At 41.7% G+C, this 19,446-nt stretch overlaps 2 protein-coding genes across 2 annotated transcripts in view; both read right to left on the bottom strand.

Moving 5' to 3' along the window:
- lrrfip1a (leucine rich repeat (in FLII) interacting protein 1a) overlaps positions 1 to 12,211 on the bottom strand; it is a 75,781-nt gene extending 63,570 nt beyond the window's left edge. Inside the window, exon 1 of the mRNA XM_014172961.2 lies at positions 11,367 to 12,211. Within this exon, the coding sequence (XP_014028436.2) occupies positions 11,367 to 11,456 (90 nt within the window). The 5' untranslated portion in view covers positions 11,457 to 12,211. The remainder of the gene's footprint in view (positions 1 to 11,366) is intronic.
- Positions 12,212 to 15,468: 3,257 nt separating this feature from the next.
- LOC106586086 (uncharacterized) lies at positions 15,469 to 17,286 on the bottom strand. The gene is made up of 2 exons (XM_014172947.2): positions 16,027 to 17,286; positions 15,469 to 15,637 (listed from the first exon to the last, which is right to left on the bottom strand). The coding sequence occupies exons 1-2, from the start codon at positions 16,793 to 16,795 to the stop codon at positions 15,621 to 15,623; spliced, it is 786 nt and encodes a 261-aa protein (XP_014028422.1). The 5' UTR covers positions 16,796 to 17,286; the 3' UTR covers positions 15,469 to 15,620.
- Positions 17,287 to 19,446: the final 2,160 nt, after the last annotated feature.

Raw genomic sequence — 19,446 nt, 5'->3', positions numbered from 1 at the left:
TCAGGAAGTCCAGGATCCAGTTACATAGGGTAGTGTCCAGACCCAGGGCTTGGCGGGAACAATAGTGTTGAATGCTGAACTGTAGTCAATGAACAGCATTCTCAAATAGGTGTTCCTTTTGTCCAGATGTGTTAGGGCCGTGTGAATAGCGATGGAAATAGCATCTTCCATGGACCTGGTGGAGCAGTAGGCAATTTGGAGTGGGTCCAATGCCTGGCATGCTGGCCTTGACGTCGGCCATGACCAACCCCTCGAAGTACTTCATGATGACCGGGGTGAGTGCAACGGGGCGATAGTCATTTGGGCATGTCACCTTGTTTTTATTGGGCACTGGGATGATGGTGGTCTCTGAAGTAGGTGGGCACTACAGCCAAGGACAGGTTGAAGACGTTCGAGAAGCCGCCTGCTAACTGGTCAGCAAACACTGAGGACGCGGCCAGGGATGCCATAAGTATTCACTCAAGAGTTTCTCACATCAGCCTCAGAGAGCGAAAGCACCTGGTTGTGTTGTCTGCCTCGAAGCGAGCATAGAATGTGTTAAGCTCGTCTCGGAGGGAGGTTTTGGTGGGCACTAGACAGCTGGAACATCAATTAAAGTTTGAGTCTGTATTGTCTTTTTGTGTCCCTAATGGATTTGTGGAGCTCGCACCTGCTTGTCTTGTATGCTTTGCGCACCACCGAGGCATCAAGGTTCGTTCTGCTGACATTGAATGCGGCAGTACGGGCTCTCGTCATGGCACAGATATCTCCGGTCATCCAGGGTTTTTGGTTGAGGTATGTCCGGATTGTTATTTTGGGTACAACAGACACACTTCCTAATGAAGCCTGTGACTGACGATGTACACTCCTCAATGTTGATGGATGAGGCCTGGGTGGATGAATCTTTGAACATATTCCAATCAATTTTATCAAAACAGTCCTGCAGCATTGAGTCTGCCTCCTCTGTCCAGAACCGCTGTTGGTGGCTCGCTCTTGAATTGATGCTTGTAGGTGGGGAGTAGGAACAGGGAGACGTGATCTGATTGGATGTTTGTATGTACATGGTCCAGTATGTTGTTTCCTCTCGTGGGGCAGGATACATATTCGTGATATTTGGAAGAATGTTTTAAAACGTGCTTGGTTAATATATCCCACGACAATACAGACTGCTTCCGGGTGAGAGGATTCTTGCACAGTTCGCGGAGTGCCACCTTGATGTTTGTTGTGGCGGTATGTACACAGCTGTGATAACACACGTGAATTACCTCAGCATATAGTGGGTTGGCATTTTAGCAACTCCAGGTCAGGTGAACAGGAGCTTGAGATGTTTTCAACTTCGGTAAACCAGGAATGGTTGATGAGGAAGCGTACACCTCCCCCCTACTCTTACCAGAACCTGTCGTGTTATCCATATGGAAAATGGAAAAGCTGTCTGGTTGAATAGCAGAGTCGAGTGTAATGTCCGTAAGCCATGGCTCTGTACAAACAAAGAAACAGCATTCCCTGATGTCCCTCTGTGATTGAAGCCTTTCTGAGTTCAAAGTTGATTTTCCAGCGATTGGACATCAGAATATTAGGAAGAGGAGGCCATGTAGCCCGTCTTTTCAGCCTAGCTTGAAAAGCATTGCTGTGGGTATGGCCATGCTTTATGTGTGTATGTGTGTGTGTGTGTGTGTCTCATGCATGTTGACTTGGATCCACTTGAGTGAGAGCAGGGCCTTTTCCTTCAAAGTGACAGTGTTAGAGAGGGAGATCGCCAGAGTGTGTGAGAGCGTGCGTAAGCACTTCCTTCCTGTCCCTGGGGCTGTCAGAATGTGCCTCTAGGTGGGGTCACTGTACAAGCTTGCACAGAATGCTCTAACGCCTCCTCCCTCGCCCCTCTGCGTTTCCCCAACTCCAGACCATGTGTTTAAAAAAGGTCCTCGTCATTCACTTTCTTCTACAGAAATGTAGGGTGACATTTGGTATTTTATTATGATCCCCATTAGCTGTTGAGAAAGCAGCAGCTACTCTTCCTTGGGTCCACACAAAGCATGAAATATGACATAATACAGAACATTAGACAAGAACAGTTCAAGGACAGAACTACAAATGTAAAAACGGGACATAGCCTACATATCAATACATACACACAATCTCTATGTCAAATACTGGAGAAGCATTTTGCAGTGAGGTGTTGCTTGACCCGTTTTTTTTTTTAAACCAGGTTTACGGGTTTATTTGAGCAATATGAGATGTGACTTCCATGCAATAATGGCTCTATATAATACTGTATGCTTCTTTGAATTTGTTCTGGACTTGGGGACTGTGAAAAGACCCCTGGTGGCATGTCTGGTAGGGTTAGCGTGTGTGTGTCAGAACTGTGTGTAAATTGACTATGCAAACAATTTGGAATTTAACAACATTTGTTATAAAAAGTGATGCAGTCAGTCTCTCTTCAACTCTGGCATGCATAGTATTTATATTAGCCTTCTGATTACCATGAAGAGCAAGATGTGTCACTGTTTTGGGCCAGCTGCAGCTTAACTAGGTCTTTATTTGCATCACTTGACCACATGACAATAATAAGACAAAACTAGAGCCTGCAGGACTTGCTTGTGTGTTCCATACAGGCAGTAGTGAAAGAGAACTCTCTCCCTGTCGTTGTGAAACATACCAGACCAGTTTATAGTCCACTGCCTTGACCTGTGAACTCCACAATGCAACTCTAGGCCCTGTTGAAATGAGTTCTGCCTTCCTAGTTTTCTTGAAGTAATCACTGATCTCACACAATTAGATAAGATGAAAGCTAGCCCAGCCGTCACCTATTCAACAGTGTGAGATCAGGGATTACTTTCAAGAATGGAGGAAGGATGCATTTTCGATTGGAACAGAGCCTTTTTTCCTGTAACAGCATACACCACTGGTAGAGGCCACAGAGTACCAGTGAGGAAAGGTGGATGATGTAGTAGTGGTTTAGAGGAATGGAAATGTCAGCTCAGGGAGTTTACATTAGATTCCGGCAAGACCGTCCGCCTTAGTCTGTTCTTGAAAGCGTCTGGAACGGAATCATTTTCCAGAGAAGTGGAAGGCTGCCTAGTGCCTACCAAGCGAGACCCACTTCTGGGAAATCCTTTTCTGATAAGTGGTAAACAGCCATGAACAACTTGTAGCGATGCCAAGAATGGGTTCATCAGGATCATTGGTGGTCATTAATTTAATAGTACTATACTATTTGAATGCGTTTTTAAAATGGTGTGATAGTTGCTCCCTCAGTTAAATCATTCCTCAGTGTACTTGTAATTCTAAAGCAGAGTGTAGGTGTGTGTGTGTGTTTGTGTTTGTGTACGGTCAGTTCAAGAAAGACGATTAGTGGATCTCTTTGGAATGGCTTTACTTCTCCGATCTCCAGTAAGCCACGTTGAGCTTTCGTTAGCTCCCAGGGGAGAGTAGGAGTTACATAGAGAGCTCCGTGGCATGAGATTTCTTGTTAGCTTCAGCCTTAAAATCCCACCTAAGGGAAGAGTTTTCCCTGTGAGCCCTGTGGTATAGCAGTTGTCATTACCATTAGCCTAGCCTATCCCCTTTAAGTCCCACTCCGACCACAAGTGGCTCACAAGCTAAGGACAGGGTCATTCCATTTAGTTTCAGCAAGCCATGACACCCACCATCTCAGATTGTTCTGAAATGGTTTCTGTAGTTACCCGTTTCTAAGATAAATGTTCTTTCAACAAAATTTTTCAGGAATGTTTTAACTGAGAATTTAAGCCAATTGATTGTACCAAAATTGGCCATTTAAATTTAAAGGATTCTTATAATGATTATTAAATATAATACCTAACATCCGATTTGGACCAAACCACTTCTTAATGACAGACGTAATGAATCCAAATAAAATGGTCAAAAGTCGAGGAACAACTGACCCCCTCATCTTTATCAAAACACAGACAGTGCAGCCATAAAATGCACTATATGCAGCCATTAGTGATTAGCAATAGCATTTGCTAATACTAGTCATTATCTCAAAGCATTACTCTAACCCCACCTGGCTACACACAAAGTAATCTTGGAGTCAAGTATTGGTCACATCAGTCAATCAACATAGAGAGTGGTAGTTGATGTACCCGAAGAGAAGGTAATAACGTTGCAAGTTCACAACTGGGTAAAAGGAACAGCTGAAACAAGTTGGTTTACATCTAGTTTAAAACACTAATTGTTAATTCAAGTACTGTAACAATTACAGGAAGGAAGTTAGAAAGCTGACAAAGTTGTTCGGTCTCACAACCTCAGTCATACTGACAGACCCTTTCCTATACAATTCACAGAGAACAACATCTTCCCATCACATATTTCTGTTGGGGTTTCACATTTATGCACAAATACAAAGGCCTGCAGTACACTGTAGACCACAAACACACACAACAAAACCTGCATCACATAGGAGGTATAATAAATAACAATACACGATAATGTCCGTGAGAGAGGGGGAGAGCAATCGCTTTCCCCTCCTGCTGCTCCTCTCCTGCACAGCTATTTTTTCTGACCTATATGGCCCAGAGTTCTGTCAAAAAATCATTTAGGTGGATTTCAAATGGTGTGACTGTCCTCTGAAGACGCAGAGTTAGTTCATCGCACTGCATCAAATGTGGGGGATGCTGACACACAGCTCTGTGCCATTTAACAAAGTGCTGCAGGAACCTTAACCATGCCTGTCCCCAGAATTATCTACATTTGGTGTCAGAAGTAAGATCCAAAGTTCATGTCGATGGGATTGCTGATGGGTTCAAGTTTGCATGGAGAACATAAGATGTGCAGCATGTTTATGTGCAGCCTTTCAGAGGGGAATCGAGAAAAAATAAATACATAAAAAAAAAAATGTAACTCTCCAGGTCAGCGTTAAATCCTTATTGTGGCTAGCTTCACAGATGGGTCCAACCACCATTAGTCAAATAATAACTGTCTTATAAATTTGGGTTATTTTAGATGACATCAATCTATCTATATATATATATTAGTTAGCTACTGAAACAGATTTTATGCTATGTATCGATGAATCGTTGTGACATGAAATACGAGTGAGTGTAATAACTACGTAAAAAAATGTAAGAATGCGTTAAAGTATTGTGCAGTCATATTCAGGTCCTGATTGGTCAACAAGCTTATTTCACGTTAAATAGAGTTATTTGGCATGCAAAGACCCAAACAGCGTTCCAATACTATGAGAAATCCTGGTTGAGAATGAAACGACTGAACAAATAAACAAAACAGCAAGTATGTGAAATAAATAGGTTTTGATTATGTTTTAAATGGTAATGGGGACATGAATAAATACCAACAAAATAACTTTTGTGTGTGTAACACCTTTATTTAACTAGGCAAGTCAGTTAAGAACAAATTCTTATTTACAATGACGGCCTACCCAGGCCAAACCCGAACGACGCTGGGCCAAATTGTGCGCCGCCCTATGGGACTTCCAATCACGGCCAGATGTGATACAGCCTGGATTCGAACCAGGGACTGTAGTGACGCCTCTTGCAATGAGATGCTGTGCCTTAGACCGCTGCGTCCATGTGTGTACTACACTAGAATGCTTAAAGGGGCCGCTAAAATTTTAAATATCGGTATTGTTTTGGCAAGGAAAATATCTAGGGATGCACGATATAGTCAGTAAACATATTGGAATCGGCCAATATTAGCTAAAAATGCAAACATCGGTATCGGCCCAATGTCTAGTTTAACGCCGATGTTAAATCGGATGTCAAAGCTACCGTGCATACCTATTAGAAGTCGACCGATTAGGATTTTTGAACGCCGATGCCGATTATTGGAGGACCAAAAAAAAGCCGATACCGATTAACACATACATACATACATACATACACAGTTGAAGTCGGAAGTTTACATACACTTATGTTCGAGTCATTAAAACTCGTTTTTCAACCACTCCACAAATTTCTTGTTAAACTATAGTTTTGGCAAGTCGGTTAGGACATCTACTTGCATGACAGAGTAATTTTTCCAACAATTGTTTACAGAGATTATTTCACTTATAATGCACTGTATCACAATTCCCGTGGGTCAGAAGTTTACATACGCTAAGTTGACGGTGCCTTTAAAGCGCTTGGAAAATTCCAGAAAATGATGTCATGGCTTTAGAAGCTTCTGATAGGCTAATTGACATAGTGAGTCAATTGGAGGTGTACCTGTGGATGTACTATTTCAAGGCCTACCTTCAAACTCAGTGCCTCTTTGCTTGACATCATGGGAAAATCAAAAGAAATCAGCCAAGACCTCAGAAAAAAAAAAAATGGTAGACCTCCACAAGTCTGTTTCATCCTTGGGAGCAATTTCCAAACGCCTGAAGGTACCGCGTTCATCTGTACAAACATTAGTACGCAAGTATAAAAGCCATCGGACCACGCAGCCGTCTTACCACTCAGGAAGGAGACGCGTTCTGTCTCCCAGACATGAACGTACTTTGGTGCGAAAAGGTCAAATCAATCCCAGAACAACAGCAAAGGACCTTGTGAAGATGCTGGAGGAAACAGGTACAAAAGTATCTACATCCACAGTAAATCGACTCCTATATCGACATAACCTGAAAGGCTGCTCAGCAAGGAAGTAGCCACTGCTCCAAAACCAGTTGTTGGAAAAATTACTTCTGTCATGCACAAAGTAGATGTCCTAACCGACTTGCCAAAACTATAGTTTGTTAACAAGAAATTTGTGGAGTGGTTCCAACCTAACGGCATGTAAACTTCCGACTTCAAATGTATATACAATGAGCAAAGTGATCATGCTGTTGATGTGGCTGCTATGAAAGTGAACTGTTTTTGCATGTGATCAGGGGTGTATTCATTCTGCTGATTAAGAAACATTTTTTAACAAACTCTTTTGTAACTGTTGAGTACACCCTAAAATCAGCTAGATGCATGCAAGAGTGTGCAAGGCTGTATTGGGAAAATCTTTGTATCTTGAAGTAGCTTAAACCTGTCAATGTCACATTGAGTTGGGTGAATGGAATAGGAATGACAGTCATCCAATATGCTGTAATAGAAATAAGGCCATGCTCATAAAATAATAATAATAATCTTCCCTCATCTTAAAATCCTTGTCCTACATAGAGGTCAAACTCAATCAGCCATTGTGTGCAGCAAGTGAACATTTCACATGCCTTTGCTTGTAATGATGAGGGGATTGATTAGGCAATATGACACAATTACCTCTACAGCATTGACAGTACTGTTTATTCTTGACATGTGGTTTCTTCCTTCCTACAAACCAATCAACACAAGCATTAAGAGACTTTGACCAATGAACTGTGCTTCCCCAGGTAGGGAGGGAGCACAGTAGAAGCAAATCAACAGGAAGGCGTTTGTGATAATCTCTACGGGTCCTGTGTGTGTGATGTCACCAAGAGGAAGCCAAAGCACAGTGCCTCCATATATGGAGACTTCCCTTTTTAGGGGTCAGAGCAGGTTAGTCTAACCGAACCCACTCGTCCATGTCTCAACATATGGAGGAAATGTTTGAAGTACTAAATGTTTGCATCTGCATGTTTGTGTGAGCCTCAGTCTGCTTTTTTATTTGTCTAACTTTTTAGCTAAACTAATAGATTTGGAAATGCTGGAGTTCAAACAGGAGTGAAATGACAGCTCATTGTTAAATTGTTTAATAATTTAGCCTAATTGTCCATATGTATGCAGTTTTGAAATACATCTCTGCATTTATCTGTGTGTACGTGACTGCATGCATTTGTGTGGTGTGCCTACGCACATGTGTAGGACTGCCAATTATCTGGCCTGTCCTATTGATGACAGTCAGATTAAGGAAGACGGTGTGTTGTGTCCCTCCTTGCTTCAGAGTCCCAGACTAATCCTCCCTTAACACTTGATTCACCCCCTCATCGCTCCACTGCCCCTCAGTCTGTCACTTAACGCTGACCTGGCAACTTAATCCGCGGCTTACTTTGTCTCCCAACGGCACTCAGACAAAACACACCAGCGTCAACAGAATACTTGACAGCAATCAGCACCGATACAGACACTGGCCTGGTCAGAGGATGCCCTGCGTCTATATTTCCGTCCACCACTCTCGTGAATGGTATTCCTGCAAAGATGATACAGCAATCCAAGACATGCCGGTTTGTAAAGAAAGTGTCACGCAGGTGCAGCAGGACGAATGGGAACTTATTTGACCCTTTCTCGGGGTTTCAATAATTTCATCTTCCCTCACTATCACTTAGAAAGGCATCCCCAGTGGGGTATCCCGTGGTTATTCAATCTACACTAAAGCTTTCACCTTCTACAGACATAATCCATATCCTCACTGACAGTAGTAAGACAGGTTTTCAACATACATGCATTCAGATTACTCAGATCATGTTCACACTTTTCACTACAACTGCAGGATGTAGGACACCTATGTAGACAGAAACAAGATCAATGTGACTAATTGTAACTTTTGCTAAAACCCCCCCATCTAGGACATTCAAATCATAATTCAGGGTCTGAACTCTGGAAATGAATCAAATGAAGCTAGTCTAACCATGGACCCTACAGTATGTGGATTTTACAGGGAGCCATTGCGGTCAAGAAAATTAGTTGATCGCAGAATAGGCTACATTGAACAGGAGGTGATCATAGCACACGGTGGCACCCATGATAGAAAACACGTGCGGAGATCATTTCTTCTGGATGCGCCAATGGCAGAAAAAAATAATGCTAGCTACTTTTAAAAACAAACCAAATTCCTTAGAAATGCGCACGTATAATTGTACAATGGCATTACACAAACAATGAAAACTCGTATGGGCTTGCACCCAGGACAATTAGCTTATTGTTTAAATAAAAATGACATGTGGTTCCACTACAAAAGCAGTAAGCCCTCTTGCTTCTCTTGCCAAAGGTGATCCCAAACTATTTACCTGACAAACAAAACAGTGCCCTTAAATGGATTTTCCCCCCCCATTAGTCCACTGTAAATACAATCATATGACACAAAGTGAGTCATACCTTCTGTATTTCTGTCTGCATGAAAGTGCTAGATCTTGAAAACTTGACTTAACATGCAAACATTTTTGGGACTCTATTTACAGTGGAATAAAAAATAAAAAAACTATCAAAAGATAGTTTTGGAGTGTACCCACAGCAAGTGTTAAGACGCTGTTTTGTTTATCAAATGTATGAGGTAAATCCCTCTACACCCATACTACTTCAAAGATGGAGTCTGTGCCTCCTTACAATCATCAACACTGGGTACTATTCAAAGACTCAATTGTGAGAACACTACCTGTGTAGAAAATGTAATTGCTGATGGACTGTTTCATTCCCATATCCCAACCTTTGGTCTGAATAATGCTTCAGAGTTTCTTGTATTGAAAACAGTGGGCTCGCTGTTTGTCGTCCATAGAATATTACCACCTGTTCATGTGGGATATGTTTTGAATGGTTCATCCGAGTAACTCTGGTGTAGACATAGGGATCCCTATTATTAATGGCATACAAATAGAAGCTTAATTCAGATCAACTGCCTCCGATCGTCAGGTTATAAGAATTAGAGGTTGACCGATTAATCGGCATGGCCTATCCCCCACGACAGACCCAATCTGAATGCAGTGTGCAGTAACAGCTGATATTTCAGGGCCTTTCTATTTTTAAAGCCCTTGTAGCAGAATCGGCCAGCACATCCAGACTGACATGCAGCCCCTTGACAGGATGGTCAGTGTGGGACTCGACCCAATCTGCACTTAAAAAGGCACAGTATTTTCTCTTTACTGACTGTCTATAGCAGTTATAGTATACAGCATTTAGCCAACTGTCCTGAAACTACACCAAGCTACCTTCCAACAGCAAACAGTCCAATGACAATTGTTTTTTAACCAAACCATAACTCAGGAAATGTGCAAGGGCAGCTATAGGGAACTGCCCCTTGACACACTATTTATCAAACCCTAAAACACAACTAGCAACTTCACCAGCACGTTCTGCCCACTGCACATTGACTAGAGGAAGCAACAATTACTAAACTGCAGGAATGTGCAACTCCAGAAAAATACCCCCAGACTGTAAAGTAAATAAAGTCTGCTAACTTGATACCAGAAAAGTGAAACATTCAAATAGCCAACTGTTACAGACTTGCCAGGGGTAATGATGAAGCAGCAGTCACTAGAGTGTCTGGTGTGTGAGGTGAGATACAAAGTTCATGCAACATCCGGTATGAGTCTGAACAGACCACACTTCCTTCTATTCAACAGTTGTGTTTCTACCGTGGTGCATTGCAGGTCCCATTCTATTAAAAGGGACCACACTGGTGAAGTACTACACCCTCTAATCATGTACTTCTAAAACTGCCTGAGCTGTATTACCAAAAGTGTCTTAAAATGGTTGGCTTGGTACAGCATGATGATATGACCATTTAAGAACTAGAAAGAATGTGTGTTGGCACCCTCAGAAAGTCACCATATGTAGGGTGTCCAATCCAAAACAAATGTTTTGACCAATGGGTAAAATAATATATTCATTGGTGTTGATAGTCCTGTAAGAAAACCAATGGTCCGAACCTCATGTCTTGATCATAATCCATTCAAACGTTATTGGAGTTTTTACCCTTGTAGGATGGCCAAAATTAAAATGACTAAATCAATGGAGGCCAGAGAAGAAGAAAAACAAAAAAAGTGGCCAAAAATCGGAAAAAAATAAGCTGTGTGTCAGTTAGGCTGGATGCTGAGCGAGAATGAATTGCACAATTGGCCCAGCATTGTCCGGTTTGGCCGGAGTAGGCTGTCATTGTACATTTTATTTAACTAGAAAAGTCATGACGGCCTAGGAACAGTGGGTTAACTGCCTTGTTCAGGGGCAGAACGACAGATTTTTACCTTGTCAGGTCAGGGACTTGATCTAGCAACCTTTCGGTTACTGGCCCAACACTCTCTAACCACTAGGCTACCTGCTGCCCACAATAAGAAATAAGAATTTCTTCTTAACGGACTTGCCTAGTTAAATAAAGGTTAAATAAATAGTAATAAGATAGATATCTATTTTGAGACATGACATAGTATTTTCATATATATTTGAGGACATTGGATGCACCTGAGCTCAATTTAGTGTCTTGGTAAAGGGGTGTGAATACTTACAGAAGTATGTAATTTATGCATTTAAATTTAATACATTGTGTGTAGATAGATGAGGGGGGAAAATGTAATCAATTTTGAATTTAGGCTGTAACACAACATTTAGAATATATCAAAATATATTACTGCCAACTTGGTGAAAGGGGAGGGAAAAGGATGAGCGTGAAATAATATGAATACTGTCAAGTGGACATTGGTTCTACTGACCTTATCAATAACTGTGTGAAAAATAAGGTACTTCCCACTTCCGTATAGTTTTCTAATCTAAAAAACGTACCTCTCTTGCAATGAGATTAAGGGTATCATCCTCGGCCGTCGACCTGTCCTTATTGGGATTTCTTTTACGTCCAGTACCCTGAGTCCCCATGTCTTGGTTTCTGCCCGGTAATTAGGCTACTGGTCCTAATCGTTGAATGTAGAAGAGAAATCCAAAGCACGTCTCAAGGAAAGAAAGTACAACTAGCCTGTCACAATGTTGGGAGAAACATTTGTCAAATCACAAATGACTGGGCAAACCGTTCGTTACCGCTCGCGACATTGGTCATTGGTTTACATCCGTCTTCAAGACCTCTTCCTGTGAGGTTTCTATCCAAACGCTAAATTGGACATTTCTAACAAATGTTGCAGTCGTTTGTATCGAATCCGCCCATTTGTAACACGTGAGCTGCCCAGAGGAAATCACAAATAGTTGAGTACCCGGTAAACACGCATAATAAAGATAAATTGACTGGCAATATATCTATTCAGATATGGAATCCAAATAATTGAATAGGCTATGTAAGATTTTTTTTCAACATAAAAATGCTAGGAAAAAAAAATCGAACCTATTTTTAATTATATCTTTGTAAATCCACTTGGTTAACACGCTTGGACAGAGACACGATGCTGTCAGATCTGACAGCCTTTAAAGTAAATGCATGCTTGATATGAAAGGCTTCGTATGGCGGGTGTGACGCAAACTCATTTTCCGGGGCTCATGCAGGCAGCCACCAAATTGCCATGGCACTACAGCAGTCTCTCACACCCTCGCCACTATTTTTTATGAGTTTTGAGCGCTAAAAACAAACCTTATCGTGCACTTCTTATGCTTCGAACACACCGACTGTGTTTGGCGTTTTCATACACCAGAAGTACATTCATTTCGAATGGAACGCTGCGTTTGCCTTGCAGCATTGCGTTGCAGAGGCAGTTGCCGTGCGTTCTGTGTCGAACTTATGAGTCAAATTGTATGCGAAGACTTGATAGAAAGTAGCAAAATGTGAATGTTGAATTTTTTCAGCAAAAAAATATGGGATTACATAATAAAAACAGTTTCACTGGAGAATTTAACGTTTTTTATTCATTTATTTGCCAAGTATATTATTTATTCGATGACATCCACAAATTAATTGTGAGAGCCTAAAATATAATTTCCCGAAATGCAATAATAAATGCAATAATAAATAGTCAAGATAGCAGAGTAGGCTCTTTCAACAATGAGACCAACGTTGAGGAAGGTGGTCTTGATCACGCTGTTGGGCCGGGACCAGCCCCACCGAAAGCGCAGGTTTGTGTAGGTTCAGAAATGGTTAAAGCCCCGAAAGCAGGCAGGGGAGTTCCACCGTCTCATTCAAGAGCTTTGAATGTTTGGAGAGGAATTCCGACGTTACTTTCGTCTGGACCGAAGCCAGTTCGATCACCTGCTCCAGATGGTTGGAGCCAGGATCGCCCTGATGGAGTCCATCAGCCCAGTTGAACGCCTGGCGATTTGTCTCCAGTAAGCTACATTCTAGTACATTTTTAAAGCCTTTGATACCATAATTGATTGATATTTGATACATTGTTTTATGTGCAACCTAGCTAGCTAAAGGGCTCTCTAGTAAATAGTCCCTATTTGACATCAGATGTACTTTTACAGAATATTCATTAGGACTATAACTTTTCCCAAAGTTGGTTTATAATCCTTTTTTAATTATGCAATGTTACCAAATGAAAAGAAAGTTTAGGTGCCTTCTGCCCTGATGAAGGTAGGCTAGTCTTCTCCAGGACCCATTGTTGTTCAAGACAGTTAGTCATTCATTACATTCTTACTGGACTCACATACACTCTTAGAGAAAAAGGTTCCAAAAGTGCTCTTCTGCTTTCCCCATAGATAACCATTTTTGGTTCCAGGTTTAAGGTGTGGTCTTTATTCACAAATGTCACTTAAATATAGCTTCCAAATGAAGAGAGACAATGATACATAAAGTAATCTGGGGAATTTTTATTTATTTTATGGACAACGGTGGATGGTTCTTAAAAGAACCTTTGTGTTCTTAAAAGAGCTGTTTCACTCCACGGCATACTGCCATGGGACTTCACCTGCTGGCAATGAGAAGTAGGTGGTCAGCTTCTCCCTCACCTGGAGTGCCTGTCTGGGGGCGTTGTTGGCACCTGCCCTGGTGAAATCAGGAAGGTGACCCTTTGGCGTGCCCATCTCCATCCAGAATCCTGGAATGACCTCCGCCGGTAGTTGTGGAGAACACATGTGGCCTTCACGCAGGCATCGACATTTGAGGGGCTGAGACCAAGCACTCTGATACATTCTCCCCCGGGCTGCCAGAATCCCAAAGGCACATTCAACAACTAACCTTGCCCTGGACAGTCGTTTGTTAAAGATCCTTACAGGCTTTGGCAATGGCAGCTGGCGTCCAGCGAAGGGCCTCATGAGGTTGGGTCTTAAAGGGAAGGCCTCGTCGCCGACGAAGACGTGAGGAACAGGTCCCAGGTCTTCAGCTCCAGGGAGTGATGCAGGTGGTGGAATCTCCAGGGTGCCATTCTGAAGTGCCTGGCCGAAGGCAGAGTCCCGCCATCACTTCCCTTGCCGTAAGCACCAACATCGACAACACGGAAACAGTAGATGGCATCTACTACAGCCAAGAGTACAACTGAATATGTACCCTTGTAGTTGTAGAATTGCAAACCTGAGCACGGTGGAGCCTGGATTACTATGGAGCCAATACAGTTGGGGAAATTCTACCCCTCCAGGAACTCGGCAGCGATGGCCCTCCAGTCTTCCTCCTTGGGGACAGGCATGTATTCACCAACCAGACAGTCCCAAATGGCTTGTGCCACAGAGGGGACAATGACGGCCACCGTGGACCGTCCAACTCGGAAGCTGAATCCTATGGTCTAATTAATCCTATGGTCTGAATCCTATGGTCTAATATAATTCAAAATAATGATCAATATTGTGTGTAACTTGAATTCCACCCACATATTATATCTACTCATATAGCTACCTCATTACTGTTTATTATGCTCTACTAATTATATTGTAACCATCATTAACAATGCCTTGAAACAGTACAATTCAGTCTATGACTATATCATTAAACTGTAGCCCAGGCCAACTCTACTCTTAGAAAGAATGGTACTATCTACTTAAAAGGGTTCTCCGGCTGTCCCCATAGGAGATCCCTTTTTGGTTCCAGGTAGTACGCGTATTGGGTTCCATGTATAACATTTTCCCCAAAGGGTTAATCCCTTCCCTCTCCCATTAACGTCAGGATTATACACACCTGGCATGGTACATCAGGTGAGCAGGAGCACTAATTAAGGTTATACAACATACAGTTAGTATGATAACAAAGGGAAAGGGTAACCTACAAATAGTACAGTTTACCACCATGATCACTGGCCTGACAAAATCCAGGTGGAAAAAAAACTAAATAGGAAGAGAATGTGTTTTTACTTTCATCTTGTCTTAGATCTGCAAAGGTGTAGGGAAGAAATAACCAGATTAAGTCTAAATGAGATATTAATAAACAACTGAAACAACTAACTATGAAAACATTATAATTTAATAAGTATTCAAGTACAGGAAAGAACATGACAGGTATGTGTGTTGTAAAAATGTTTAAAAAAATTAAACTATTGAAAAAGGTGTGTGTGTGCGTGTAAAAAATAAATAAAATGAATGTATAGCCTGTAATCTGTAAGAGAACAACAAGAGCATGTTATTTTAGCACAACTGCAGACAGATACAGGGACTACTCATAAAGCCTAGACGTAGTAGGGGAACTTCAGACATGGCCATAAAGAGCGAGAGGGCAGGGCACTGGAGATCTGAGGTACAGAGAGGAGTGGAGTGGAGGAGAGGTGTGTGTGTCTCTGTCTCTGAAAAAAAGAAAATAATAGGTTGCCATAACACAGCTAAACAAACAAATGGCCCCTGGACGTCATGGACCAGTCGATGGAACATAACTTCACAAAAAGTTTCAACACCCTGGTTTTCAAGTGGTTTTAAATGAAATAAATATATTGACCTTTTAGTCTCGTAAGAGACCAACAAGAGCATCTGTGAATTCTCCGGTATATGAGATTCAATTCAGAAATATATGTAACACTAATAATTAATGCTATCCTAAGACTTTATAAACAAATGACTTTATGAATTGACTGAATTTAAACGGAACTGACTTGTGTGAAAAGAAAGGTACAATGGGGGGGGGGTCAAAACAACAACAAGACAACTCTTCTCCTCTTCCTGTCCTTCTTGTGAGCTGGTCGGCTAAATTGACTCCATCTCTGGAAGGAAAGACAAAAACAACACATACAAGCTTAACATAATAGAACACCATAAAAGGTGAGATTTATGTTAACTAAATACTGCTTGTATAGTGTAGTTAGAGGCATAAATATTGGAACAGTGTGGTAAAGTTGGTATTACTTGCTGTTTACTCATAGAATTTGTATTTCAGATCAAAAGATGAATATGACAGGCAAATATTTAGACAGCAAACTGTTGTTTTGGGATATTTTGTAACCTAGAAACAACAGCTATACATTTGCCTCATTAATACTTTGATCTGAAATACCAATTAGCCTACATGAGTATACTGTAAAAATGACCTATTTTACTTCACTGTCGCAACACTTATGACACTACCTGTGATGTGGAGAAAAAAAAAACGTACCATTGAACTCGGCTTCGAAAAGCAGCTTATACATTTTAAACTTGACTGCTGCTTTTCTTTGCTGAGGCAGCCTCTTCAGTGTTCGCACCAGGCTCATGGCAAAGAGGGTCTCTTCATCCTCCTTCATGTGAGCATCAGGTTGGGCTGCATCCCTCTCGACGGCTTGGAGGAGCCTCTGCTGAAATGAATTCAGTGGGTCTGGGGGCTGGTACCTCTGACGCCTGGTGTGACGTTGTTCCTCTTCGTTTCTCTTTCTGTTTCTCTCCTCGTTTGTCTCCATGGCCACATCCTGTTCAACGAGGTCCTCAGTGGTCACTTCCGTGAGGTTCATAATAATCTCAGGTGGTCCTAGATCCAGAGGTGCTTTCTCCATTTCATCGTCTTCCATGGCTGCACCGGTGGTGGTCATACTTGTGGATGATGTAGACGTTGTAGAGGGTCTCGCTGCACCGGTGGAGGCGATGGTCGCACTTGTAGATGACGTTGAGGGTCTTGATGCACCGGTGGCGACAACACTTGTGGATGACGTAGTAGAGGGTCTGGCTGTAAAATTGCCACTCGTTGCCATAGGCACAATAAATGGATCCAGAAAAGAAAGACTGTGGCAGAAGCACCAAGGCTGCTGGCCTGAAGCTGCTGACCCAGACCTCTTCTTCTCTTTCTCTGCCCTTCTCTCTCTCTGATACCTGTCCCTGAGTCCTCTCCACTTCCTCCTAAAATCTTCTTCTACATAGACATTAGCATGATAAGCCAAACCATTACCTAGCATAACTATAGTTATTAGATAGCTATCATGAACATGTCACCTACTGACACACACACACACACACACACACGGTTATCTGACCAAATTATCAGTGGTACAGTAGTATCTACCATTTCTATTACTATTTATCTGACATACACACTCACACTCTTTCAAACATGATTATTTGGTAAAGTTATCAGGAGTAGTAACTAGCATAATTTATGACTTTTTTTCACACACACACCTCATTGGCTAGGTTAGCAAGCGAGGTTAGCAAGCGAGGTTAGCAAGCGAGGTTAGCTAGCTAGCTAATGTTAACTAGCCACATCTAGCACAACTTCACTACTAAACTGACCTGGCAATCCTACTATCGTGGACACTTGTCTCCAAGCAGCGTTTTTTGTGTTTATATCCCTGTAGCTGTCAGCAGTTGTGTCAAAAAGACACGGTTTTGAGGATACTGCGAAAATCATCTCCTCCATGTGTCCAACTGCATGCGACCATCTGCAAAAGATACCTGCATCAGTATAGTTGCCTAGCTGCGCAAAATGTTATGCAGCAGTGATGCAATGACGTAGTCGGTGTGTTCGAAGTGTTAAAGGCAAGGACTATGATAAATGGCTATGCATATTTCACAACAATAACATTATATTTGATCCACTTATGTTCAAAAGTGCCTATTTGTTGTGAAAATTATGTTCTACAGAATATTATTATATTTTATTTCCCTCCATGTCCATTCAATGAATATCCTATTAAGTATTTCAACAGTGATTGGGTTAGGCCTATTTGTATTTATTTGGAATTATATAATGTGCTTTTCAAGTAATATTCAGATTGTAGACTAGCCATAAACAAAATATGGTAATATTGTAACTTAAAGGGATACTTCTGGATTTTGTCAATGAGGCCCTTTATCTACTTCCCCAGTCATATCAAATCAACCTTTATTGGTCGCATACACAGATTTTCAGATGTTAGTGCAGGTGCAGCAAATTGCTTGTGTTTCTAGCTCCAAGTGTGCAGTAATACCTAGCAATAAATAAAACAAATACACACCTAATTCAGAAGAATGTAATGTTCTATAGCATGAGCCATGACTAGATACAGTATATACATATAAAGTGGGTGAAACAGTATGCAAACATTATTAAAGTGACCAGTGTTCAATGGCTCTATGTACATAGGGGAGCATTCTCTAAGGTGCAGGGTAGAGTACTGGGTGGTAACCGGCTAGAACAGTGACTAAGGATCAGGGCAGGGTACTGGTGAAACTAGTGGTGAAGCTGTTTCTCAGTCCCAGTTTTGATGCACTTGAACTGTCTCCGTCTTTTAGATGGTAGCGGGGTGAACAGGCCATGGCTCGGGTGGCTGAGATCCTTGATGATCTTCTTGGCCTTCCTGTTACACCGGGTGCTGTAGATATCTTGGAGGGCAGGAAGTGTGCCCCTGGTGATTTGTTGGGCTGACTGCACCACCCTCTGGAGAGTCCTGCGGTTGCAGACGGTGCATTTGCCGTACCAGGCAATGACACAGCCCGACATGATGGTTTCAATGGTGCATCTGTAGAAGTTTGTGAGGTCTTAGGAGCCAAGCCAAATTTCTTTGGCCTCCTGAGGTTGAAGAGGCGCTATTGCGCCTTCTTCACTATGCTGTCTGTGTAAAGGGACCATTTCAGGTTGTCAGGGATTTGCATGCCGAGGAACTTGAAGCTTTTGACCCTCTCGACTGCGGCCCTGATGAACACATTGATTAAAAAAATTATGTCTCTGCGTGCAGTTTGAAGGAAGCTGTTAACTTGCCAAAATCCTGAAGTATCCCATTAAATTCTATTGAGTCATGGTTGTTCCTCCGTAAGCCAAACTGTTGCCTAATTGTTGATCCATGTTGCCTTATTTGACTATTATCACTATAGAAAGTCAATTAAACTCATTGATTTGATCATAGAAGTAATAAAACCCAGACAATAGCATATTTAGAAGTGTAGTTAAAGTTTTTGGAATCTGGAACACTGTCCATAAACTTGGAAATCTCTCAAAACGTTTGGCTCATAAATCTACTTGGCCTACAAGAAATGCCTTCCTCTGGTGTTGGTCACATGTCTTGCAACGCACCTGAGAGATATCTAGACTTGAGAGACTTCACTGAGTAGACACAGGGTAGAGCATTGAAAAACTCGAGTTTAGTTGTAGAGGACTTGTTTCACTACATTAGCAAAAATAGTTGTTTTTTTTGTTTAATGATTTTGATATAATTCCAATGCAATATCACCATACCTGTTTTTCAGGGTTAAACCACAAATTGTCCTTCAGGCCAATGTTGGGTTTTAGATAAATCTTTCATAACAAACCACATAAAACAATCAGGCCATACATTCCTGCAGGACATGCAAGTGTATGAGGTTTTCTGATGGTTGTGTACACATTTTTGTATAATCAACAATAAAGTAGTAACCACCCACTGGGCACACATTGAATTGATGTCTGTTCCCAGGGAGCAGTCAACTGACTCACTTATTTTTTGTATTTCACATTGAAACAACCTTCATTGTTGTAATACAGTGCATTCTGAAACTTTTTCCTCATTTTGTTACGTTACAGCCTTATTCTAAAATGGATGAAATTTGTTTTTTTCCCCTCATCAATCTACACACAATACCTCATAATGACAAA

This window comes from Salmo salar, chromosome ssa25 (assembly GCF_905237065.1).
Source record: "Salmo salar chromosome ssa25, Ssal_v3.1, whole genome shotgun sequence".
NCBI lineage: Eukaryota > Metazoa > Chordata > Actinopteri > Salmoniformes > Salmonidae > Salmo > Salmo salar.
The sequence above is the reverse complement of the archived record's forward strand: the minus strand, read 5'-3'. Positions and strand labels throughout refer to the sequence as shown.

What these genes read in the sequence shown, in the direction of transcription:
- LOC106586086 (XM_014172947.2), bottom strand. Translation starts at nt 16,795, where the DNA reads ATGCTAGGTAATGGTTTGGCTTATCATGCTAATGTCTATGTAGAAGAA.